The sequence below is a fragment of the Bombina bombina genome, chromosome 5 (assembly GCF_027579735.1).
Source record: "Bombina bombina isolate aBomBom1 chromosome 5, aBomBom1.pri, whole genome shotgun sequence".
NCBI lineage: Eukaryota > Metazoa > Chordata > Amphibia > Anura > Bombinatoridae > Bombina > Bombina bombina.
Genome location: NC_069503.1, coordinates 573036764 through 573063909, shown reverse-complemented (window position 1 = coordinate 573063909; position 27146 = coordinate 573036764). Strand labels below are relative to the sequence as shown.

General features: G+C 39.6%; 1 protein-coding gene across 1 annotated transcript in view; it reads left to right on the top strand.

Moving 5' to 3' along the window:
- LOC128660591 (inter-alpha-trypsin inhibitor heavy chain H3) overlaps positions 1 to 27146 on the top strand; it is a 372698-nt gene that overhangs the window by 34129 nt on the left and 311423 nt on the right. The window contains exon 5 of the mRNA XM_053714518.1: positions 4527 to 4689. Within this exon, the coding sequence (XP_053570493.1) occupies positions 4527 to 4689 (163 nt within the window). The remainder of the gene's footprint in view (positions 1 to 4526; positions 4690 to 27146) is intronic.

Sequence of the window (27146 nt, the reverse complement as noted above, 5' to 3'; positions counted from 1 at the left end):
TGCAATTTACCCACTGTAAACACCCACAAACCTTACCCACCTCCTGGTTAAGTCCTCTCTTCATCATAACCTTCTTTCATTGCAAGTACTTATCGCTAAATCTAACCCTTCCTATAAAGTCCCCTTATCAATATGTCCGATTGAAGAATCTTTATTTCTTTGCCTTTTCTGACCAGTAGCCACAGATCCTCTTCTTCTTCATTTTCATCATCAGATGTTAATCTATTTAAAAAAAAAAAATTCTAATACATATTTTTGAATCAGGTTTACCAGGAATAAAGATTGTTAGGCTCACTTACAAATTATTAATATGAATAACTATGAGCTTTCACAATGAGCCAGCTCATCTACAGAACTAATTGGTTAACCTGATTAATGTATCAGTTTTTTTGGTTATTTTTAATAAAAGAGTAATACTCTATAAAAAAAAAAAAACTGTTGCTGCTGTCTAGAAGAGGTAAAGAATGAATTCACCAGATTACAATAAAAAAGTCACTAAGATTTTTAGTTATTTTTATTTTTGTTAGGCTTTAGATTGTTATTGGGTATTTACATAAATGTATATTTAGAGAGAGTGTTTGTGGTGGTGGGACCATGTAGGATAATGGGGGACTCATGGCAAGAGTTAGACTTAGTTGGATTTGCAATAGAAGATGTTATTATGTAGATTGTGGGTTTACCTGTGAGACAATCATGTAGATTGGCTGTTTTTCATGGTGGGGTGTAAAATAGATGTATGTGGTGTGTGGAAATCATACAGGATAACAGAAGTTTAAAGGAGGATAAAGGAGGGTTATTGGGTAACACATTTACAATGAAAGACTCAGGTCAGTGTCACTGCTCATGTTAATTGCACTGAATTGTGCTGTCGGCTAACTGCAAAGTGCGGTTCCCCGATTAACCGTTTTACTGCTACGTTGCACACAATATGACCTTAGAAGGTACACTGGATGGAAGACATTGGTGCAGCATTGGTTAGGTTTAACTCAATTGGGGGAGGTCACAGGTTCATGTTATTGTGATTAAGTTATTTAATCCAATGCATAAGAGCATTTCCTACACATTGGTTTTGAATAGATAAAAACATTTTGTTGTGTTAGAGAGAAGCATTAGTACAATTACTTTTAGTTGTCTCTATAAAGAAATAGGTCTATAAGATCATTGATTGCTGCAGAGCATAATAACATCAATCATAGCATAATTTGTATGATGGGTAACCATTTTCTGCCAATAAAGGTTTTTGTCACTATTTGCTTAGCACATAGTATATAGATGAGAATAAAATATTTATGCTGTGTACTTTCTTTTTTTATTGAATACTTCAAATATCTGAACATGTGCAATAGTGTTGCTTCTTTTTCATCTGAACTGCTTATCACAAGATTTACTCGTATAAATACAAATAGATCTTAATGTAGAATTTTAGGAATTTTGTTTTGCTTCACTTATAAGTGGATTTGAAAATGTCAGCCAATAGGAATGCAAGGTACCCAATTTTTAAATGGGTACCTTGCATTCAAGCTTCAGTGTACGGTGGTGATCGTATGGAGAGGATCCTCCATGCTGGATGTCCGCACCGCCGGCGACGATGCTCCGCACCTCCACAGCTCCGCGCCACCGGGATGAAGATAGGAGATGCCCCCGCGATGGATGAAGATGTCGCCTCCTGGATGAAGACCTCTTTCCACCTGGATGAAGATGGGTTAGTGTTAGGTTTTTTTTTTTTTTTTTTTTTTAGATTAGGGCTTTGGGCACAAAAGAGCTGAATTGCATTTTAAGGGCAATGCACATACAAACCTTTAGGGGCAATGAGTAGTTTAGTTTTTTTTTTAGACTAAGGTTTTTTATTTTGGGGGGTTTTACTTTTAGGGGGGACCCTACAAAAGGCCCTTTAAAGGGCTATTGGTAGTTTATTGTTAGATTAGGGGGTGTTTTTATTTTGGGGGGCTTTTTTGTTTTTATAGGGGTATTAGATTAGGTTTAATTGTTATTATTTTGGATAATTTTGTTAATTATTTTTTGTAATCTTAGAGTTTTTTATTTTTCGCAATTTTAGAAAAAATTTTTGTAATGTAATTTTTTAATTTTTTTTCGTAGTGTTAGGATTTTTTAAATTTGTAATTTATGTTTCTTTTATTTTTTGTTAATTTTATTGTTTTAAAATAGTAATGTTAGGTTACTTTGTTTTATTTCACAGGTAAGTTTTTATTTATTTAAAGATTAGGTAGGTGTTCACTTTAGGGGTTAATAGTTTAATTTAGTTTGTTGCGATGTGGGGGGCCGGCAGTTTAGGGGTTAATAGCTTTATATAGTGTTAGTTATGTGGGTGGGGTTAATAGGTTTTATATAGTATTTGCGATGCAGGAGAGTGGCGGTTTAGGGGTTAATAGGTAGTTTATGGGTGTTAGTGTACTTTGTAACATTTTAGTTAAGAGTTTAGTGAAACATTTTTGTTTCGCAAAATCCATAACTACTGATCTCAGATTGTGGTATGGATCATGGCGGTATAATCTATAGCGCAAGCATTTTAGCCAGACCGCACAACCTGTAATAATGCGCTATGGAAATCCTGCACTCAAACGTCATTTTTTGAGTGCAGAATCAATCGTTGTTTTACAGGCTAAAATGCTTGATGTTTAGCTATACCACCGCGACTTGTAATACGGGAGACCTGCCATTCCACGCGCAATGGCCAATTTTTTAGTGGTAAAGCCGTACCGCACCATACCGCAAATCTTTAGCCAAAAATGCTGTAAATAATTTTTTTTTTTTTTTAAAGTTTCATCTAAAATAATACTTCTATTAAGCTATTTGGATCATATCTTACTATTTTTTAACTGATCAGGAAAAAGCTAATGTCATTCAAGCTGTATTCCAATCTGTTTTTTTTGTTTGTTTTTTTGCAGAACATAACGGGACACAGAAACTTAATTGTGCATATAAAAAAAGGTTGCAAGCTTCAATATTTAATTTGCACATTTATTTGAAACTTACAACTGAAAATTGGGTGTTTCTGAGAAATGGGCAGTGTAGAGTTCACAAACAAACCTATCTTTATTTAACCTCAATAAAGATCATAAGAACATGTTTTGCTATACCCCTACTGCATAACATCCCACAGCTAAAAACCCTAATCTCTATTAACCATTAAAAGGCACAACCTCAATGCAAAGAAAACTTCTACTATTAACCACTAATTGTACCTCACACCACTTGCTGAGCACCCTAACACACAATCCCCTAACCTACAATGTATCCTAACCTATGTCCCCCATACCCACTCCTAGCCTAAGACAACTTAAAGGGACAGCTAGCCTAAGACAACTTAAAGGGACAGTCAACACCAGAATTTGTGTTGTTTAAAAAGATATATAATCCCTTTATTATCCATTCCCCAGTTTTGCATAACCAACACAGTTATAATAATACACGTTTTACCTCTGTAATTACCGTGTATCTATGCCTCTGCATACTGCCCCCTTATTTCAGTTCTTTTGACAGACTTGCATTTTAGCTAATCAGTGCTCACTCCTAGGTAACTTCACATGCATGAGCTCACTGTTATCTATATGAATCACATGAACTAATGCAATCTAGTGGTGAAAAACTAAGAATACCAAGAGAACAAAGCAAAATTGGTGATAAAAGTGAATTGTTGTTTAAAATGACATGCCCTATTTTATCATGAAAGTTTCTTTTGGACTTGACTGTATCTTTAAAAACACATATGATAAAAAAATAACTTTCTGGCAGGAAAAATAAATTAAAAAAAATACTGAAAAACAACTAATGTAATAGCTATTTAGACAATATATATTATATATATAGACAATATCTTAGACAATAGAGAACATTCAATAGCGGTATCAAGTCTGCACCACCAGTTAAGATTCAAGAGAAATAAATCAGTAGACCTATCAGTAAAATATTGTAGAAGACATTATCTGGATAGATCTTGCCTTGTGATTCACAAAACTGAAGACAACAAGTTGAGAGAATGATAAAAATGTAAATTTTATGTTAAGTTAAAATAGAGAGATACACAACCTTCTTGCTATTTAAAAAAATTACAGAATAGAAGATCCAATTATATACTGTATTCCTTTTACAGAGGCTTTCTATCTGCCTAATATTTTACATATTGTAGGAAAAAAGAACAAAGGAGGAGCAATAGCGATTAAAACTTCAAAATTGTATTCCATATTTTATAAAATCATATAGCAGCAAATTAAATAACCAAGATCCTCAATAACACAGCTTACACGTTTCGGCAGTGCACCATACTCATAGCTGGCTAATATTTTACATAGACTACAATATTTTTACTAAAATTTAACACAAGAGCAATTACTTTAACTTCAATACCGTTGTTCTAATTAGATTTTCTAAAAACATTATGGATTACATTTACTAACTGTTTTTATACTATGTGCTATTAGGACAGTTAAATGGTTCTTAAAATATTTATGTAATTCTGATGTATTGCCTAGTGGTGGTGGGATTCATGCACCATATTCTGTTTCTAGGGCCTCTGGTAGGAAGACAGAGAAATTTACGGTGTCAGTCAATGTGGCATCAGAGAGCAAAGTGACATTTGAATTGGTCTATGAAGAACTGTTGAAGCGCAACCTAGGAAAATATGAAATGTTTATTAAGGTGAAGCCAAAGACACTTGTCAATAAATTCAAGGTAACTGATTTATTTTTCTTAAACACTATATTGTACTATGTTTGTGCTTAATGTAAAGTAATATTTTCAAGTCATATTATCTTGTGCTTGCTCCATTACATTTTTTTCCTAGAACACAGAGATTGTAAAACTAATAGGACTATTGAGCACTAACACTGCTCAAGTTAAATCAATAGTGCTATTATTCTTCTGCTGATATTGGGCCAGATTACAAGTGGAGCTCTATTTAACACTCCTGCTCGAGCGTTTACTGTGGTAGAAGTAAGTTTTTTTGCGGTCGCCGGGTTGCGCTCATATTATGAGTTGAAAGTAAACTGTTTTCGTACACGAGCTACCCCAATATGTAAAAAAAAACTAACAAAATTATTGTGTGTGCGTTCACGTATTTCCCCATAGATTGACAAGCTGCCCCAATATGTAAAAAAAAACTAACAAAATTATTGTGTGTGCGTTCACGTATTTCCCCATAGATTGACCCTTTGACAAAGCCGATAAGCGGCGAAACATGTTAGGGCTTTGGTGAGGAGTCTAGGGAACTCCTGTGTTTTAGGTTAGGGTCCTGGAGGCACGAGTAGCGCGATCTCATTAATTTTGATTGCTTAATGGTCTACCTATACCGTCACTGATACTGAACATAGACTACCTTTCTGGGCTTGTAGGGTTTGGGATGCCTGCAATACATTACTACTATAATAACATACTGCATTTATCTCCCACAAGTTTAAACAATGGTTGCTGGTTTATGTGGTTACGTATCCATACTTAATTTATGAGCTAACTCTCAGCTCATGTGTACCACATAACGCATCAGCACTCAATGTCCTTATTACACTTGGCATATCCACATATTGTGCAGTTACACAAGAACTGTATAAGAGCGGGTACCTTGATCTTGTGTTCACCTTATATGCCCTGTATAAAAACGGGAGGTTGGCACTATGCTCCCAATCCTTATATGGATATATAGATTTAAGCTGTGGAATTATATTCGCCTATATATATCACTTTACATTATAGTGATTCATGTTCAATTGTGGTAATTCTGAGCTCAATCTCCCATATTTAAGATCATAATTGTGCTGGTTTGCAAACCTGGTACTAACCACCGGTATACTAACAAAAGCCCAATGTTACCTTTGCCTGATAATGTATGCAACAATCATGTCTCTAGCAATACAATGTTGCTAGTGATTTTATTCTGATAAGGCACATATTTTAGGACATGGAACGCCTGTAATATATTACTATTACAGTATAATCCAGTAATTTACCGCACATATACACTAAGAACCCCTATTTGTGTAGTAATGCATCAACAGTGAACCCTTGAGCTAACCCTTAGTTTACAGTATGCATACTGCATCATGTATCAGCGCTTATTCCCCACTATACCTGGCATATTTGTACCGTGTACTTATCTAGTAACTGCTCACAGAGATTATTCTGGGGTTACATAAGAGAGATTTCCCTTATATGCATTACAGTAAGTGGGAGACTACTATGCTTCCAAAGTAGAGAGGATATCACCAGCGCCACAGATGCTACCACACAAGCTCCTTCCCAATGTGCAAGATCTCTCAACCAGATCTCAAATAAGGAATCAAACAAATGCTAAGGAGGAGCGCTAAAACTCCCCAAATGGGGATTTCCAGCTAAAGGTGGAGTCAATAGGTATATCAAATGGGGTTGGAAAAACGATAAACTAAAAAAGGTAGAGTTTAAAATTTTAAAAAATACAATTTATTGATAAATCCTAAATAAACAATCATATGTACATATCCCAATGTATAAAAACCTTCCGCAATAAGTTAACAATCGATAAAAACCATTAGAGATCCTCTTACGATCTGTGAAATACAATTGGTTTTGCCAAACTTATATTGATTAGCAGTGGGTGGGTAGCAATATATGAACTAGAATTTGAAAAATGCTGACAGGTACTTCAAGTGAAATCACCCATATAAACCAGTTCCTATACAAAACTATGTTATGGGATAATCAGATAACTAGTATATTAAATACATTTTTACATACCCTATGTACGGTAAAATCTATGAAGATTCCCTGAATGAAACCTCACTTGTGCAAAACATGCCCTAAATAAACTAGTGTTACAAAAGTCCAAAATAAGAGTCCAAACAATAATATATGATGCAAAATGTTCTACTGAAGTATCCAAATTAGTCCAATATTAAGTCCAGAGAAATGTGATTGATCCACATAAAAACCGTGTAAAAAATGAGGTTAGTCCGTGTAAAAAATGTGGTGAAAAAATATAATCAAAACCAAAAAAATGTGTCCGTTATGAAAAACCAGGTGTGCACCTAAAAATTGTGGATAATGTCACAAAAAATATAAATATATATATCCTTAAAAAAACTGTGTTCCAATAATATGTTGTTAAATGAAATTCTTTGGGTTGTCCCAAAATAAGTCATATCCTAAAGTGAAAAAACTGCTTCAAAGAGTGTTTTATAGATGCTTTCCCTCTATAGATATTTTTCTTTCAAGTTAGGTGTTCTTATAAAGATGATTATCCTCAATGACCTATATAAAATAAAAAAACATAGTGCAATATTGCTACTATAAATAATCAAATATAGGTATTAAACTTACCAATAGAGAACCTGAGCCGTTATATCAGTATATCTATGCGTTTTGATCCCAGAGGACCTTTCTCAAGACTGATATCAGCTTTTTGTATTCTACCTTAAATGAAGTGTCCCAGCCAATTGTGGCGTTTCTAAAAATCGCGCCAAAATAAACTGGCGCCAAATACGTTCAAATTATGAATCAAAGGCTAATATATGACCCGGATATGTCAAGTAAAAGTTAAGATGTGCCCCGGTATGATTCGTCTCTATCTACATCCGCTCAATGGAGCATATGTATCAAGCTCCGAATGGAGCTTGATGCCCCATGTTTCTGGCAAGCCTGCAGGCTTGCCAGAAACAGCAGTTATGAAGCGGCAGTCACAAAGACCGCTGCTCCATAAACTGTCCGCCTACTCTGAGCAGGTGGACAGACATTGCCGGAAATCAACCCGATCGTACTCGACACCTCCCTGCTGGCGGCCTATTGGCCGCGAGTCTGCAGGGGGCGGCATTGCACCAGCAGCTCTTGTGAGCTGCTGGTGCAATGATGAATACGGCGAGCGTATTGCTCGCCGTATTCAGCGAGGTCTGTCGGACCTGATCCGCACTGTCAGAATAGGTCCGACAGACCTTGATAACTAGAGGCCAATGCCTCAACTGAAGACACGCTCCTAAGTCGATCTCCACCGCTAGTTGAGCAAAACCGGAAGTGACGTCATATCCGGTAACCACACTTCCGGACTTTCACTATCGATTCGCGGAGAAAGAGACCTGTTTGGCACATTGCGCTGAAAGATAGAGACGTGACTCAGCTGTTATTAAACTCATTGGAGCAACGGTTTATAAACCCAGGTTCTCTAATATGGTTTAATACCTTCACAAAAGGGAAATGGAATGCTCAATTTAACAACATATTATTGGAACACAGTTTTTTTGGGATATATATATATATATATATATATATATAAATATAGACTTCAAATTAGTGCACTCTCACTTGCCAACCCGGACACAGACCAGGGTGCTTAATGAAATAGACAATCTGATTAGGAATAAGCACTCTCTGGATTTTAAACAGCAAATATTTATTCGGCAGTGACGTTTCGGGGCATTCACCCCTTCCTCAGACAACCCAAAATGTGAAACAAGTAGTGTTAAATAATGACTCAATCCCCTCCCCCATCAAATTTCAGCCAATCAAAATACATCCAAAGCAACCAATAAGGGATGCATGTTAAACCAAAGAAAATTACATTTCTGTATAGTAACAAAAAAAGTGTATAATGTTAAAAAACATATTTGTGTAATATATCGATATATCATATCATGTACTAATCTATCAGTGACATTGTGGAAAAAAGGCTTTGGACTAGCATCAAACTATAAACCCTAGACTAAATCTGCCTATTTAAATCTTACAGTGCAATCTAAACATGAGGTATTCACTATGCTTAATATTACACTGAGGAGTGGCTCGATTATATCTCATATGATGTACACACAAACATGTTGATAACATGGCTGAACTTACTGTTCGTGGGAAGTATTTTACTTTTAGCAGGTCATCATTGTGTATAAACAATTCGCCATTAGCTAACACGCTAACCGCCGCATGTGTTGAGGGGGCGTGTCTACATCCGGGTAAGCTACTTGGACCGCTCCCGGACCTGTATCGTCATCGTTGTTATGCGTTGTCATGGCAACCCACCACGGCGTAACAAAATATGCCAGAAAGAGGCGAAATTGCCTATGTCCGCTGTAAGTCACCATGGCAACCCACCAAACATATAAGGAGTGTGGAAATCAGACCATGAGCATCGCTAGTGTCACAATCTATTCGCACAGTACTTGCAATGATGACCTGCTAAAAGTAAAATACTTCCCACGAACAGTAAGTTCAGCCATGTTATCAACATGTTTGTGTGTACATCATATGAGATATAATCGAGCCACTCCTCAGTGTAATATTAAGCATAGTGAATACCTCATGTTTAGATTGCACTGTAAGATTTAAATAGGCAGATTTAGTCTAGGGTTTATAGTTTGATGCTAGTCCAAAGCCTTTTTTCCACAATGTCACTGATAGATTAGTACATGATATGATATATCGATATATTACACAAATATGTTTTTTAACATTATACACTTTTTTTGTTACTATACAGAAATGTAATTTTCTTTGGTTTAACATGCATCCCTTATTGGTTGCTTTGGATGTATTTTGATTGGCTGAAATTTGATGGGGGAGGGGATTGAGTCATTATTTAACACTACTTGTTTCACATTTTGGGTTGTCTGAGGAAGGGGTGAATGCCCCGAAACGTCACTGCCGAATAAATATTTGCTGTTTAAAATCCAGAGAGTGCTTATTCCTAATCAGATTATATATAAATATATATATATTTTGTGACATTATCCACAATTTTTAGGTGTACACCTGGTTTTTCATAACGGACACATTTTTTTGGTTTTGATTATATTTTTTCACCACATTTTTTACATGGATTAACCTCATTTTTAACACGGTTTTTATATGGATCAATCACATTTCACTGGACTTAATATTAAACTAATTTGGATACTTCAATAGAATTTTGCATCATATATTATTGTTTGGACTCTTATTTTGGACATTTGTAACACTAATGTTTATTTAGGGCATGTTTTGCACAACTGAGGTTTCATTCAGGGAATCTTCATAGATTTTACCGTACATAGGTTATGTAAAAATGTATTTAATATACTAGTTATCTGATTACCCCATAACATAGTTTTGTATAGGAACTGGTTTATATGGGTTATTTCACCTGAAGTACCTGTCAGCGTTTTTCAAATTCTAGTTCATATATTGCTACTTACCCACCCACTGCTAATCAATATAAGTTTGGCAAAACCAATTGTATTTAACAGATCGTAACAGGATCTCTAATGGTTTTTATCGATTGTTAACTTATTGCGGAAGGTTTTTATACATTGGGATATGTACATAAGATTGTTTATTTAGGATTTATAAAAAAAATTATTTTTTTAAATTTTAAACTCTACCTTTTTTAGTTTATCATTTTTCCAACCCCATTTGATATACCTATTGACTCCACCTTTAGCTGGAAATCCCCACTTGGGGAGTTTTAGCGCTCCTCCTTAGCATTTGTTTGATTACTATGCTTCCAAACACTCATGTGGATATGCAGATATGAACTTTTGAACTTTATTTGCCAATATACATCACTTATATATTATAGTGATGTATGTTCAATTGTGGCAACTGTGAGTTTAACCTTCCACATTTAGATTACAATAATTTTTGTGTTGTTTTACAGACTTTATACTAACCATTTATAGACTAATAAGGGCCTGTTACTCCTGCCTGCTATTGTATGCACCAATCATATCTCTAGCGATATACTGCTGCTAGTGATTCAATTTCAGGTTAGGAACACATTTATTGTTCATTTATTATATCAAGGAGACCATTTGATACTACTATATTATCAGTATAAGCAATAACAAGCACTCTCTATCTTGACCCAGGTCGTAATTTTAATATGAAGCCTGTTTTTTAGTTTTATCTTAATAAAAGTTATATTTTAAATTTTAGAGTCTCAGTACCTTACCCATGACCATTTGATATTTGTCCTGTTGCGAATTAACAAGTGACAATTTTTTGCTTAACGCTTTTTCTGGACTCTGGAGTGCTATTTGTGTATGCTTTTGTGGATCTCTCCCTTCCATTTTCTTATCAATAAGTATCATACACAGCACCTCCCCTTTAATCTACAGTGATAATATTGTGGATTTCATAAATAGGGCAGTAGTCTCTAAACATTTAAGGTAGTGCCATTGGTTTCTTATCTCTATTCCCCCATACATGTCAATGAAGAAAAAAAAGTGGAAAAACCCTAACAACCTACTAGTGCGCAAAGCTGATCACATATTCTAATGTACACTAACCCAAAATGAAAATATGAATATTTCACATTTCAATGTTTTGCACATAGAAAAATAAGTACTATTTATTAAAAAAAAAAATCTACATACTGTATATCTGATGGTATTTTGGTGCAATATAAATAACTGCAAAGGGCTCCAATGCACTATATATATGTATACATATGTATTTATGTGTTTATATATGTATATATATATATATATATATATATATATATATATATATGTACATTGCTTTATGGAGCTAAAGTTCAACCTCCGAGGATTTTGAAACAGTGCTGTGATCTTCGTGAGATTGCGAGAAAAGTGACTGGCACCATTTTGTTATGCACAGTTCACTCTGTTTACAGCATTACAGTGCAATCTGTGTCTTAGTGTTATAGTCTTGCAAATTTTACTACAGTAATTGTCATTATTTTACAGGTACAGTATTTATTGAATACTAATTAAATATTGTGCTGTGCTAGTGTTAAACTAAACATAGCCCTATTGCACCCCTAATATATGTTAATTCAAACATGTTTTCAAGTGTTTAAACACACTGGCAAGTGAAAAGAAAGCTGAAACCGCAGTGTTTCACTTTAAGGCGGTTTTCACTTTACAGCGGGCCTCCGGTTCCTAACCCGCTGTATGAGTGGGGTACACCTGTAAATACATTTGTACACACACACACACACACATATATATATACAGTATATATATATATATATATATATATATATATACAGTATATATACATATATCTTTAGACATGTATATGTTTTTACTATTCTTTACTATTTTTTTTATTTATTTTTAATAAACCCAGGAACCTGGCTCTCGTAAACCTAAATTGAACGGATCCCATATTAATGTCATTGCTAACACCTGTATTTGTCCTACTATTTAATGTTAAAATGACTGCTGTGAAAAGGGTCTATTACACCAGGTTTGTGTAAGACATGCATGAGCATTACATACACATGTGGTATGAGTTTAATTCATTGGAAGCTTGGAAGACCAACTTCCAATCACATCATTCCATTCAAATAATCAAAGTTCACAGAATTTGACAGACATAAAATCATACTTTTGCATCAGCAAGGCCACTCTCATAGGGAAATCAGCAAACAAACTGGATACTCAAGATGTGGTATTTAAGCTGATATAAAGAAATCTGAAGAATCAGGAGAGGTCAAGGATAATAAAGGACTGGAATGAAGAAAACTTTCAAAATCTGATGAGAAGTTTCTCAGAGTTTCTTCTAGCTCAGCATTTAGCAGCTTCATCGGGATGCCAAGTTTACCCTTCTACAGTCTGAAGAAGCTTAATCAGGAATGGTCTTTGTGGAAGGGTAGCAGCCAATAAATCAATTTTTCAGAAGGGGAACATGGTGAAAATGCTAAGATTTGCTAAAGCTCACAAAGACTGGAATGAAGATCAGTGTAAAAAAGTATTATGGAGTGAAGAATCCACATTTGAAATGTTTGGGTCCAATAGTCAAAAATATGTGAGAAGAAACGTTGAAAAGAGATGGAAGAATGAGTGGCTTTCAGGGAAACATGGTGGAGGGACTGTCCTGGTTTAGGGCTGCATTTCTGCCAGTGGTGTTGGTGATATTGTCCAAATTGATGGGATCATGAATACTGAAATTTACAGACAGGTTTTAATTCATCATGCAATTGCTTCTGGAAAGCACCTGATTGGGAATTGTTTTATTTTTCAGCATGATAATGATCCCAAGCACATTGCTAATGCTCTGTAATCATATTTGGAGAGAAAAACAGCTGATAAAACACTGACAGTCATGGAGTCCAGACCTAAATATTATAGAGGCAGTATTGGATCACCAGGACAGAGAAAGGAATGAAAGAAAACATAAATCTAAAGGAGAAATTTGGGAAGTGTTGAAAGAAGACTCGTATAATTTACCAGAAGATTACTTCAGGACAGTCTCCCCAAAAGAGTTCAAGATGTGCTTAGTGCCAAGTGAGGTCACACTAAATACTGACTTTTGCCTGAAGAAGCCATTTTGTTATGCCAATTGTGGGTTTTTTATATTTGGTGTACATATTTCCTGTATTTTCTGTTTGTATCTTAATAAAGAGACAAAAAAATAAATATGGATGGTAATGAAAACTGTGCTACAACAACAAATGTAATGGTGGCCTAAGACTTTTGCACAGTACCGTATATATATATCCTATAATATAAAAGGCCAAGTGTGTTTGTCCGAAGCTGTCATGCGCAGTAGAGACTGCATAAGGACAAACATACCTGGCCTTCAACAGGATGACCTAGCATCTGCCGAGTGCCGACCGGGTGTGAGGGGGGCAAAGCATGGGCGGGGTTAGGAGTGACATGGGCGGGGCTGGACGGGGCTGGGCATGATGCGGGCAGGGCTGGACAGGGCCGGATGCGACACAGGCGGGGCAGGGTGTGGCGTGGGTGGGGCCGAGCGGGCGGCGTGAGAGAGCTCAAAAGAGGGGGGATAGAAGGAGAGCAAAAGACAAAGAGGCGGGATAGAGAGAGCAAAAGAGGGGGGATAGAGAGAGCAAAAGAGAGGGGGAGGGAGAGCAAAAGAAAGGGGAGAGAGAGAGCAAAAGAAGGACGATAGAGAGAGCAAAAGAGAGGGAGAGAGAAAGACAAAGAGAAGGGGGAGAAAGGGAAGAGAGAGAGCAAAAGAGAGGGGGGAGAGTGCAAATGAGAGCAAAAGAGAGGGGGAGACAGAGAGCGCTAAAGAGAGGGGGTGAGAGAGAGCAAAAGAGAGGGGAGAGAGAGCAAAAGAGAGGGGGGTGAGAGAGAGAAAGCAAAAGAGGGGGATAGAGAGAGCAAAAGAGGGGGGATAGAGACAGCAAAAGAGAGGGGGTGGGAGAGCAAAAAAGGGGAGAGAGAGAGCAAAAGAGGGGAGATAGAGAGAGCAAAAGAGAGGGGGGAGAAAGGGGTGAGAAAGAGCAAAAGAGAGGGGAGAGAGAGCAAAAAAGAGGGGGAGAGCGCAAAAGAGGGGAGAGAGAGACAGAGAGAGAGAGCACAAAAGAGAGGGGCAAAGAGAAGGGGAGAGAGAGAAAGCAATAGAGAGGGGAGAGAGAGAAAGCAAAAGAGAGGGGGGAAAGAGTGAGAGCGAAAGAGAGGGGAGAGAGAGAGAGCAAAAGAGAGGAGGAGAGAGAGAGCATAAGAGAGGGGGAGAGAGAGCAAAAGAGAGGGAGAGAGAAAGAGCAAAAGAGAGGGGGAGACAGCAAAAGAGAGGGGGGAGAGAGCACAAGAGGGGGATAGAGAGAGAGAAAGAGGGGGATAGAGAGAACAAAATAGATGGAGAGAGACAGCAAAAGAGAGGGAGAGAGACAGCAAAAGAGAGGGGGAGAGAGAGCAAAAGAGAGGGGGTTGAGTGCAGAAGAGAGAGTGAAAGGAGAGGGAGGAAAAGAGAGGGGGAGAGAGAGAGCAAAAAGAGAGGGGGGAGAGAGAGAGAACAAAAGAGAGGGGCGAGAGAGAGAGCACAAGAGGGGGGATAGAGAGAGCAAAAGATGGGTTAGAGAGAGAGCAAAAGAGAGGGGGGAGAGACAGGAAAAGAGAGGGGAGAGAGAGCAAAAGAGAGGGGGGAGCGCTAAAGAGAGGGGAAGAGAGAGCACAAAAGAGAGGGGAGAGAGAGCAAAAGAGAGGGGAGAGAGAGCAAAAGAGAGGGAGAGAGACAGCAAAAGAGAGGGGGGAAAGGAGAGTGAGAGAGCAAAAGAGAGGGGAGAGAGAGCAAAAGAGAGGTGAGAGTGCAAAAGAGGGGAGAGAGAGAGCATGAAAAAGAGAGGGGGGAGAGAGGGGAGAGAAAGAGAGTAAAAGAGAGGGAAGAGAGAGCAAAAGAGAGGGGGAGAGAGAGAGCAAAAGAGAGGGGAGAGAGAGCAAAAGAGAGGGGAGAGAGAGCAAAAGAGAGGGAGAGATACAGCAAAAGAGAGGGGGGAAAGGAGAGTGAGAGAGCAAAAGAGAGGGGAGAGAGCAAAAGAGAGGTGAGAGCGCAAAAGAGGGGAGAGAGAGAGCGTGAAAAAGAGAGGGCGGAGAGAGGGGGAGAGAAAGAGAGTAAAAGAGAGGGAAGAGAGAGCAAAAGAGAGGGGGAGATAGAGAGCAAAAGAGAGGGGGAGAGCGCAAAAGAGAGAGAGAGAAAGTGCAAAAGATGGGGGGAACGAGAGGGGGGAAGAGAGGGGGGAGTAAGAGCACAAAAGAGAGGGGAGAGAGAGAGCAAAAGAGAGGGGAGAGAGAGAGCAAAAGAGAGGGGGAGAGAGCATAAGAGAGGGGGAGAGAGCAAAAGAGAGGGGGAGAGAAAGAGCAAAAGAGAGGGGGAGAGAGACAGCAAAAGAGAGGAGGGAAAGAGAGCAAAAGAAAGGGGAGAGAGCAAAAGAGGGGGATAGAGAGAGAAAAAGAGAGGGGGGAGAGAAAGAGAGCAAAAAAGAGGGGGGAAAGAGAGAGCAAAAGAGAGGGAGAGAGACAGCAAAAAAATGGGGGAGAGAGAGCAAAAGAGAGGGGGAAAGAGAGAGCGCAAAAGAGAGGGGGGGAGAGCGCAAAAGAGGGGAAGAGAGAGCGCAAAAGAGAGGGAGGAAAAGAGAGGGGGAGAGAATAAGCAAAAGAGAAGGGGAGAGAGAGAGCAAAAGAGAGGGGGAGAGCGCAAATGAGAGGGGAGAAAGAGCGCAAAAGATAGGGGGAACAAGAGGGGGAGAAGAGAGGGGGGAGAGAGAGAACAAAAGAGAGGGGAGAGAGAGAGCAAAAGAGAGGGGGAGAGAGAGAGCATAAGAGAGGGGGGAGAGAGAGAGCAAAAGAGAGGGAGAGAGAAAGCCAAAGAGAAGGGGGAGAAAGGGAAGAGAGAGAGCAAAAGAGAGGGGGGAGAGTGCAAATGAGAGCAAAAGAGAGGGGGAGACAGAGAGCGCTAAAGAGAGGGGGTGAGAGAGAGCAAAAGAGAGGGGAGAGAGAGCAAAAGAGAGGGGGGTGAGAGAGAGAGCAAAAGAGGGGGATAGAGAGAGCAAAAGAGGGGGGATAGAGACAGCAAAAGAGAGGGGGTGGGAGAGCAAAAAAGGGGAGAGAGAGAGCAAAAGAGGGGAGATAGAGAGAGCAAAAGAGAGGGGGAGAAAGGGGTGAGAAAGAGCAAAAGAGAGGGGAGAGAGAGCAAAAAAGAGGGGGAGAGCGCAAAAGAGGGGAGAGAGAGACAGAGAGAGAGAGCACAAAAGAGAGGGGCAAAGAGAAGGGGAGAGAGAGAAAGCAATAGAGAGGGGAGAGAGAGAAAGCAAAAGAGAGGGGGGAAAGAGTGAGAGCGAAAGAGAGGGGAGAGAGAGAGAGCAAAAGAGAGGAGGAGAGAGAGAGCATAAGAGAGGGGGAGAGAGAGCAAAAGAGAGGGAGAGAGAAAGAGCAAAAGAGAGGGGGAGACAGCAAAAGAGAGGGGGGAGAGAGCACAAGAGGGGGATAGAGAGAGAGAAAGAGGGGGATAGAGAGAACAAAATAGAGGGAGAGAGACAGCAAAAGAGAGGGAGAGAGACAGCAAAAGAGAGGGGGAGAGAGAGCAAAAGAGAGGGGGTTGAGTGCAGAAGAGAGAGTGAAAGGAGAGGGAGGAAAAGAGAGGGGGAGAGAGAGAGCAAAAAGAGAGGGGGGAGAGAGAGAGAACAAAAGAGAGGGGCGAGAGAGAGAGCACAAGAGGGGGGATAGAGAGAGCAAAAGATGGGTTAGAGAGAGAGCAAAAGAGAGGGGGGAGAGACAGGAAAAGAGAGGGGAGAGAGAGCAAAAGAGAGGGGGGAGCGCTAAAGAGAGGGGAAGAGAGAGCACAAAAGAGAGGGGAGAGAGAGCAAAAGAGAGGGGAGAGAGAGCAAAAGAGAGGGAGAGAGACAGCAAAAGAGAGGGGGGAAAGGAGAGTGAGAGAGCAAAAGAGAGGGGAGAGAGAGCAAAAGAGAGGTGAGAGTGCAAAAGAGGGGAGAGAGAGAGCATGAAAAAGAGAGGGGGGAGAGAGGGGAGAGAAAGAGAGTAAAAGAGAGGGAAGAGAGAGCAAAAGAGAGGGGGAGAGAGAGAGCAAAAGAGAGGGGAGAGAGAGCAAAAGAGAGGGGAGAGAGAGCAAAAGAGAGGGAGAGAGACAGCAAAAGAGAGGGGGGAAAGGAGAGTGAGAGAGCAAAAGAGAGGGGAGAGAGCAAAAGAGAGGTGAGAGCGCAAAAGAGGGGAGAGAGAGAGCGTGAAAAAGAGAGGGCGGAGAGAGGGGGAGAGAAAGAGAGTAAAAGAGAGGGAAGAGAGAGCAAAAGAGAGGGGGAGATAGAGAGCAAAAGAGAGGGGGAGAGCGCAAAAGAGAGAGAGAGAAAGTGCAAAAGATGGGGGGAACGAGAGGGGGGAAGAGAGGGGGGAGTAAGAGCACAAAAGAGAGGGGAGAGAGAGAGCAAAAGAGAGGGGAGAGAGAGAGCAAAAGAGAGGGGGAGAGAGCATAAGAGAGGGGGAGAGAGCAAAAGAGAGGGGGAGAGAAAGAGCAAAAGAGAGGGGGAGAGAGACAGCAAAAGAGAGGAGGGAAAGAGAGCAAAAGAAAGGGGAGAGAGCAAAAGAGGGGGATAGAGAGAGAAAAAGAGAGGGGGGAGAGAAAGAGAGCAAAAAAGAGGAGGGAAAGAGAGAGCAAAAGAGAGGGAGAGAGACAGCAAAAAAATGGGGGAGAGAGAGCAAAAGAGAGGGGGAAAGAGAGAGCGCAAAAGAGAGGGGGGAGAGCGCAAAAGAGGGGAAGAGAGAGCGCAAAAGAGAGGGAGGAAAAGAGAGGGGGAGAGAATAAGCAAAAGAGAAGGGGAGAGAGAGAGCAAAAGAGAGGGGGAGAGCGCAAATGAGAGGGGAGAAAGAGCGCAAAAGATAGGGGGAACAAGAGGGGGAGAAGAGAGGGGGGAGAGAGAGAACAAAAGAGAGGGGAGAGAGAGAGCAAAAGAGAGGGGGAGAGAGAGAGCATAAGAGAGGGGGGAGAGAGAGAGCAAAAGAGAGGAGGAGAGAGAGCAAAAGAGAGGGGAGAGAGAGAGCAAAAGAGAGGGGGAGAGAGCATAAGAGAGGGGGAGAGCGCAAAAGAGAGGGGAAGAGAGAGAGCAAAAGAGAGGGGGAAAGAGAGCAAAAGAAAGGAGAGAGAGAAAGCAAAAGAGGGAGGATAGAGGGGGGATAGAGAGAGCAAAAGAGAGGGGGAAAGAGAGAGCAAAAGAGGGGTGATAAAGACAGCAAAAGAGAGGGAGAGAGACAGCAAAAGAGAGGGGGCGAGAGAGCAAAATAGAGGGGGAGAGAGAGAGCAAAAGAGAGGGGAGAGCGCAAAAGAGAGGAGGAGAGAGAGCACAAAAGAGAGGGAGGAAAAGATTGGGGGAGAGAAAGAGCAAAAGAGAGGGGGAAGAGAGAGCAAAAGAGTGGGAGGAGAGACAGAGAACAAAAGAGAGAGGGGGATAGAGAGAGCAGAAGAGAGGGGAGAGAGAGAGCAAAAGAGAGGGGGGAAAGGGCAAAAAAGAGGAGGGATAGAGAGAGAGAGCAAGGGGTGGAACAGCTGTACTGCAAAAAATGTCCCGTGTACACGGGGTTAGGACTAGTAGCTTTGAGCACTTATAACTTTTGCGTTCAATATTTTTATTAAAAAATAATTATCAGAGAGTATGTTAATATGAGTGTTACTGTACTGTACAATGTATTTTTGATGTATTTTGTTAAAAAAAAAATTTCCCTCACGTAATACTTAACCAAAACTTTTCAAAAGCACTATCCTGACCTACGTTAAATGTGATTACAGTCCCATTTACTTTCAACTTGTAATATGAATGGTCTTTAATATACACCCAAAATGGCAGTTATATGCCCAATCGAGCGAGTGTTAGATAGAGCACCACTTGTAATTCAGCCCTATATTAGATGTTGCACTGATTTATCTATAATTACTGTTGTTACAATTATGTGCCGGTAAGGTCTTTCTGTAATTTGGAGGTGATAGGCTTTATACTTATTTTTCTTTGCGTTTCTAACTACATTTATAAATATATATATATGTATGTGTGTGAGTGCGCGCGTGTAATAGTTTTTTGGTTTTTTTGATAATTTTTTTTATTGAGGATCTTTGGAAAAATAACAGATACAAATAGTCTCTTTACAAAAGTTACAATGAGACTGTGCAAGAAATCAGGCGGCAGAAACAATGACATAACAACATGCTAAAACAAAGAATCTTGCTTAGACAAACTATATCGGAGTAAGGCTTAGCAATACCATCTAAATGAAATCCTCTTTTTTATAATATAACCCTCTAGACTGACAAACTATGGTCTAAACTTTCCGGCCAAAGGGCCAAGGAATACAAAACATAATTGGTAGTCAGATTTGTAGCTCTTTATGAGCTTCAAGAAGACATTTTATAAGTGGGTATATAGTAAAGGGGGAGGGGTCTCGGAGTAGCCAATAACAGTCAGCGGGTAAGCACCGCTTAAAAAGTGAGTTATTGTGCTAGAGTATATAGATTGAATACTTGGAGGCTAGCAAACTTTAACTTAAGAGGGGTAATGGCCATTAGTAAAAATGTATGTGGTAATTCTAGTAGAGGTCTATATTTTGGATCTCAGAATAAATCAATAAAGTATGAGTATATAAGTGATAAGGTAAGTGCTGACTGAGGATGGTAACAGAGATGGTCATGAAAGGAGATCAGATCTTGGGGATTTAAGCGGGGTATATGACAACCATAGGGCATAGTCATAATTTGAGGTCAAGCAGCAGATTTAGCGTATAACTATGAAATTTTAGATGGGGAGTGTACATAACAACGCCCTTAATTAGTTGAATTAAGCATACCTGCATTACATATGGGGAACTCTGAGTACTATGGTGACTATAGTGAAAAATACCTCTAATACATATATAAAGAGGACAGTGGGTGACATGTGCAGCAGAAAGACAGTAGTGTGAACATCTAGCCACACCGCCCATATCACAATAGCTGCATAGTGTAATCATACAGAAAGTAAATAATTAAGTAAAATAAGAATAGAATGCAAAGAAGGAGATTATAGAGCATAAAAACAGCTAACATTGAGGTAGTCACTTAACAGAGTATGGATGACTGAATTTCAGTCCAGAGTAGTCTAATAAGCTGAAATTTTTCTTTTCTTCTAGCTTCATTTCCAACTGACACCTACCAAGAGGCGAACTATTTCAATATACCAAAGGAGATGGTTGTACCTTAAACCCAGAGTTGTATAGATAATCTATATCAGGCGTAGACTCCTCCTATTAACATATTTATATATAGCAAAGAAGATGTACAATGTTTATGCTAAAAAACCTCTATGTTGCTCCAAATTCTCAAATTGTGAATTCATAACCTAGATGTAGCATTGTGTTTACATATGGATTAGGACAGCTCTCTACGGATAGATATGTACACCTCAGAACAGACATAATTATTTGCAAAAATACAGTCATGAGATAGAAGCATGAATATTATGACTCTGTATTAGCAGGGTATATTCTGATGCCTAACTAAGAGTGAGTAATAACAGTAATGTGGGCTTTGCTAACTCTTATATGGGGTTCTTGAACTGGGAGATGTAAAGTAAATTTGGGTCTAAAAGTGTTATATTGTAGGAAGGTTAATACTAGCAGCTAGAACCCTTATTCACACATCAGACCTATCGGCCATCATAGAGAAAAAAAAGGGGGAGCTATAAGTCTAAGCGCGGTAGTCCACATATTTGGGTTGAATTACTGTAATAAGTCTAATGAATTTGCCTGGGGGAGATCTAGAAGAAGAGGCCTCTAAATGGAGAGGGAGTATATCCCTGGTAACTCAGTCTTGTAGGTGATTGCAAAGATAGCAAGTCAATAGAGCCGTGTGGGGGCTGTACAACTCAAAATGACTGTCCATAGCAGAAAGCCTTCAACCAATTCCTCTCCGGGTGCAGTAAGTACTGTTATCAAACTGAGAAATGCCAGGCACAGAGACCACGACAAACAGGCGCTGCTAAAAGTGCCCCACCAAACCAATCTGGACTGCAAGAGGTGAGACTAGCCGATATGTGTGTGCTATCCGTAGCGTAGCAGTCACTGCAAAGAAGGGTGTCGCACCAACAAATAAAGCTCTGGCTCTCACCAGACTAATGAGAGACTCTATGATGCGCAGCGGGTATTCCAAACCTCCGCATATTTGAGGTTGTATCTTAGCTTCTCGCAGCTCCGTGGGCTGCATCTCTCCCAGATCCGGAATAAGCATGATAGTCTCAGCCACCCGGAGATGAGATTGTGAATCACTGAGACGTGAGTCTTGCTCTGCTGCGATCGTCGCCTGTAAGCCTGCATCATCCTCCATCTTGCAAGGGCGAGCTTTCAAAATAGAGGCTAGCTGCTCATAGTTTCTGTCCATCTTCTGGGATATAGCACACAAGAGGTCACGTACCTCGGTATACGTTGTCCCCTCCATATTAGTTATCAACCTCGTATTCACGGTGGGATGAATCTGTTTAACCTGGCAGACGGGGGGGAGAGAATTGATAGTAGTAGGCCGCCGCCGTATTTGTCCAGCCGCTTCAAAAAGATAGATCAGTATCACTAGTCTGCAAATATTGGATATCAATCAGTTCAGCTCCATCTTATGCATCGAATACGATCGTAGAGACTTCAAATTTTATGACTTAGATAGGGGTAAATAGATTTCTAGTTTCATATGTCCTAGAGCTCCTCAGTTTAACGTCTGGACATGGCGGCTGCTAAGACACGCCCCCTGTAATAGTTTTTTTAATATATTTTACATGTGTTTTGTCATACTTTTGTACTTTTACTCTAGCCCTAACACTTTACTTCAGGTCTGAAATCATGCTAAATGTTTTAGCACTGGTATGCTTTGCACTTGAATGCATCACATAACTTTACACCTTTAATATGAGTGATGTGTAGCACGGTAGCACTATCCATTGAGAGTAGTGATGTCGCAAACCTAAAAATTTCGGTTCTCGAACGGCGGACTCGAAATTCCGCTACTGTTAACGAACCGGCGAACCGGGCGAACCGCCATTGACTTCAATAGGCAGGCGAACTTTAAAACCAACAGGGACTCTTTCTGGCCACAATAGTGATGGAAAAGTTTTTTCAAGGGGACTAACACCTGGACTGTGGCATGCCGGAGGGGGATCCATGGCAAAACTCCCATGGAAAATTACATAGTTGATGCAGAGTCTGGTTTTAATCCATAAAGGGCATAAATCACCTAACATTCCAAAATTGTCTGGAATAACGTGATTTAAAATATCAGGTATGATGTTGTATCGATCAGGTAGTGTAAGGGTTATGCCCGCTTCACAGTGACAGACCAAACTCCCTGTGTAATGCACCGCAAACAACCGCAAACAGTCCATTTGCACAACCACCAGATAGATAGATTTGATAGATAGATAGAAACATAGATTACATAGATCAATAGATGCAATATACATATGATAGATACAAATTACAAAGATCAATAGATACAATATACATTTGATAGATACGAATTACATAGATTAATAGATGCAATATACATTTGATAGATACAAATTACATAGATCAATAGATGCAATCTACATTTGATAGATACAAATTAAATAGATCAATAGATGCAATATACATTTGATAGATACGAATTACATAGATCAATAGATGCAATATACATTTGATAGATACGAATTACATAGATCAATAGATGCAATATAAATTTGATAGATATGAATGATAGTTAGATAGATTTGATAGATAAAGAGATAGATTTGATAGATATATAATTTCCCAGACAGAGAATTACAAGACGTGCGGGGTGGGACCCATGGTAAGGTTCCCAGAGGCAGTTGCGGTGCCAGGGGACGTGTATATGGCATGGATTTTTGGAACCGGGAGATGGAAAAAGATGCTCAGTTGGTCCTCCTGCTTCAAATTTGGGGCACTGCCCGTGCAATTTATTGTGCCACCAGATATGAGTGGTGTGTCAGTAGTACTATTCTTAGCAGTTTAATAACTGTTACTCCCCCTATCGGGGGAGGTGTATATGGCATAGATTTTAGGAAGCGGGAGATGGAAAAAGATGCTTGGTCGGTCCTCCTACTTCAAATTTGGCCGAAACACAAGTGGCTGTCACAAAACAGTCCGGCCACGAGATAGATAGATTTGAAAGATAGATAGATACATAGATTACATAGATCAATAGATGCAATATACATTGGATAGATATGAATTAAATAAATCAATAGATGCAATATACAATTGATAGATACGAATTACATAGATCAATAGATGCAATATACATTTGATAGATACGAATTACATAGATCAATAGATGCAATATACATTTGATAAATATGATTGATAGTTAGATAGATTTGATAGATAAATAGATAGATTTGATAGATATATAATTTCCCAGACAGAGAATTACAAGACGTGCGGTCTGGGACCCATGGTAAGGTTCCCAGAGGCAGTTGCGGCACCAGGGGACGTGTATATGGCATGGATTTTTGGAACCGGGAGATGGAAAAAGATGCTCGGTCGGTCCTCCTGCTTCAAATTTGGGGCACTGCCCGTGCAATCTATTGTGCCACCAGATATGAGTGGTGTGTCAGTAGTACTATTCTTAGCAGTTTAATACCTGTTACTCCCCCTATCGGGAGAGGTGTATATGGCATGGATTTTAGGAAGCGGGAGATGGAAAAAGATGCTTGGTCGGTCCTCCTACTTCAAATTTGGCCGAAACACAAGTGGCTGTCACAAAACAGTCCGGCCACGAGATAAATAGATTTGATAGATACATAAATTACATAGATCAATAGATGCAATATACATTGGATAGATATGAATTACATAAATCAATAGATGCAATATACATTTGATAGATACGAATTACATAGATCAATAGATGCAATATACATTTGATAGATACGAATTACATAGATCAATGGATGCAATATACATTTGATAGATATGATTGATAGTTAGATAGATTTGATAGATAAATAGATAGATTTGATAGATATATAATTTCCCAGACAGAGAATTACAAGACGTGCGGTCTGGGACCCATGGTAAGGTTCCCAGAGGCAGTTGCGGCGCCAGGGGACGTTTATATGGCATGGATTTTTGGAACCGGGAGATGGAAAAAGATGCTCGGTCGGTCCTCCTGCTTCAAATTTGGGGCACTGCCCGTGCAATCTATTGTGCCACCAGATATGAGTGGTGTGTCAGTAGTACTATTCTTAGCAGTTTAATACCTGTTACTCCCCCTATCGGGGGAGGTGTATATGGCATGGATTTTAGGAAGCAGGAGATGGAAAAAGATGCTTGGTCGGTCCTCCTACTTCAAATTTGGCCGAAACACAAGTGGCTGTCACAAAACAGTCCGGCCACGAGATAGATAGATTTGATAGATACATAGATTACATAGATCAATAGATGCAATATACATTGGATAGATATGAATTACATAAATCAATAGATGCAATATACATTTGATAGATACGAATTACATAGATCAATAGATGCAATATACATTTGATAGATACGAATTACATAGATCAATAGATGCAATATACATTTGATAGATATGATTGATAGTTAGATAGATTTGATAGATAAATAGATAGATTTGATAGATATATAATTTCCCAGACAGAGAATTACAAGACGTGCGGTGTGGGACCCATGGTAAGGTTCCCAGAGGCAGTTGCAGCGCCAGGGGACGTGTATATGGCATGGATTTTCGGAGCCGGGAGATAGAAAAAGATGCTCGGTCGGTCCTCCTGCTTCAAATTTGGGGCACTGCCCGTGCAATCTATTGTGCCACCAGATATGAGTGGTGTGTCAGTAGTACTATTCTTAGCAGTTTAATACCTGTTACTCCCCCTATCGGGGGAGGTGTATATGGCAAGGATTTTAGGAACCGGGAGATGGAAAAAGATGCTTGGTCGGTCCTCCTACTTCAAATTTGGCCGAAACACAAGTGGCTGTCACAAAACAGTCTGGCCACGAGATAGATAGATTTGATGGATAGATACATAGATTACATAGATCAATAGATGCAATATACATTGGATAGATACAAATTGCATAAATCAATAGATGCAATATACATTTGATAGATACGAATTACATAGATCAATAGATGCAATATACATTTGATAGATACGAATTACATAGATCAATAGATGCAATATAAATTTGATAGATATGAATGATAGTTAGATAGATTTGATAGATAAAGAGATAGATTTGATAGATATATAATTTCCCAGACAGAGAATTACAAGACGTGCGGTCTGGGACCCATGGTAAGGTTCCCAGAGACAGTTGCGGCGCAAGGGGACGTTTATATGGCATGGATTTTTGGAACCGGGAGATGGAAAAAGATGCTCGGTCGGTCCTCCTGCTTCAAATTTGGGGCACTGCCCGTGCAATCTATTGTGCCACCAGATATGAGTGGTGTGTCAGTAGTACTATTCTTAGCAGTTTAATACCTGTTACTCCCCCTATCGGGGGAGGTGTATATGGCATGGATTTTAGGAAGCAGGAGATGGAAAAAGATGCTTGGTCGGTCCTCCTACTTCAAATTTGGCCGAAACACAAGTGGCTGTCACAAAACAGTCCGGCCACGAGATAGATAGATTTGATAGATAAATAGATTACATAGATCAATAGATGCAATATACATTGGATAGATACGAATTGCATAAATCAATAGATGCAATATACATTTGATAGATACGAATTACATAGATCAATAGATGCAATATACATTTGATAGATACGAATTACATAGATCAATAGATGCAATATAAATTTGATAGATATGAAAGATAGTTAGATAGATTTGATAGATAAAGAGATAGATTTGATAGATATATAATTTCCCAGACAGAGAATTACAAGACGTGCGGTCTGGGACCCATGGTAAGGTTCCCAGAGGCAGTTGCGGTGCCAGGGGACGTGTATATGGCATGGATTTTTGGAACCGGGAGATGGAAAAAGATGCTTGGTCGGTCTTCCTGCTTCAAATTTGGGGCACTGCCCGTGCAATCTATTGTGCCACCAGATATGAGTGGTGTGTCAGTAGTACTATTCTTAGCAGTTTAATACCTGTTACTCCCCCTATCAGGGGAGGTGTATATGGCAAGGATTTTAGGAACCGGGAGATGGAAAAAGATGCTTGGTCGGTCCTCCTACTTCAAATTTGGCCGAAATACAAGTGGCTGTCACAAAACAGTCCGGCCACGAGATAGATAGATAGATTTGATAGATACATAGATTACATAGATCAATAGATGCAATATACATTGGATAGATACAAATTACATAAATCAATAGATGCAATATACATTTGATAGATACTAATTACATAGATCAATAGATGCAATATACATTTGATAGATACGAATTACATAGATCAATAGATGCAATATACATTTGATAGATATGATTGATAGTTAGATAGATTTGATAGATAAATAGATAGATTTGATAGATATATAATTTCCCAGACAGAGAATTACAAGACGTACGGTGTGGGACCCATGGTAAGGTTCCCAGAGGCAGTTGCAGCGCCAGGGGACGTGTATATGGCATGGATTTTTGGAACCGGGAGATGGAAAAAGATGCTCGGTCGGTCCTCCTGATTCAAATTTGGGGCACTGCCCATGCAATCTATTGTGCCACCAGGTATGAGTGGTGTGTCAGTAGTACTATTCTTAGCAGTTTAATACCTGTTACTCCCCCTATCGGGGGAAGTGTATATGGCATGGATTTTAGGAAGCGGGAGATGGAAAAAGATGCTTGGTCGGTCCTCCTACTTCAAATTTGGCCGAAACACAAGTGGCTGTCACAAAACAGTCCGGCCACGAGATAGATAGATTTGATAGATACATAGATTACATAGATCAATAGATGCAATATACATTGGATAGATACGAATTACATAAATCAATAGATGCA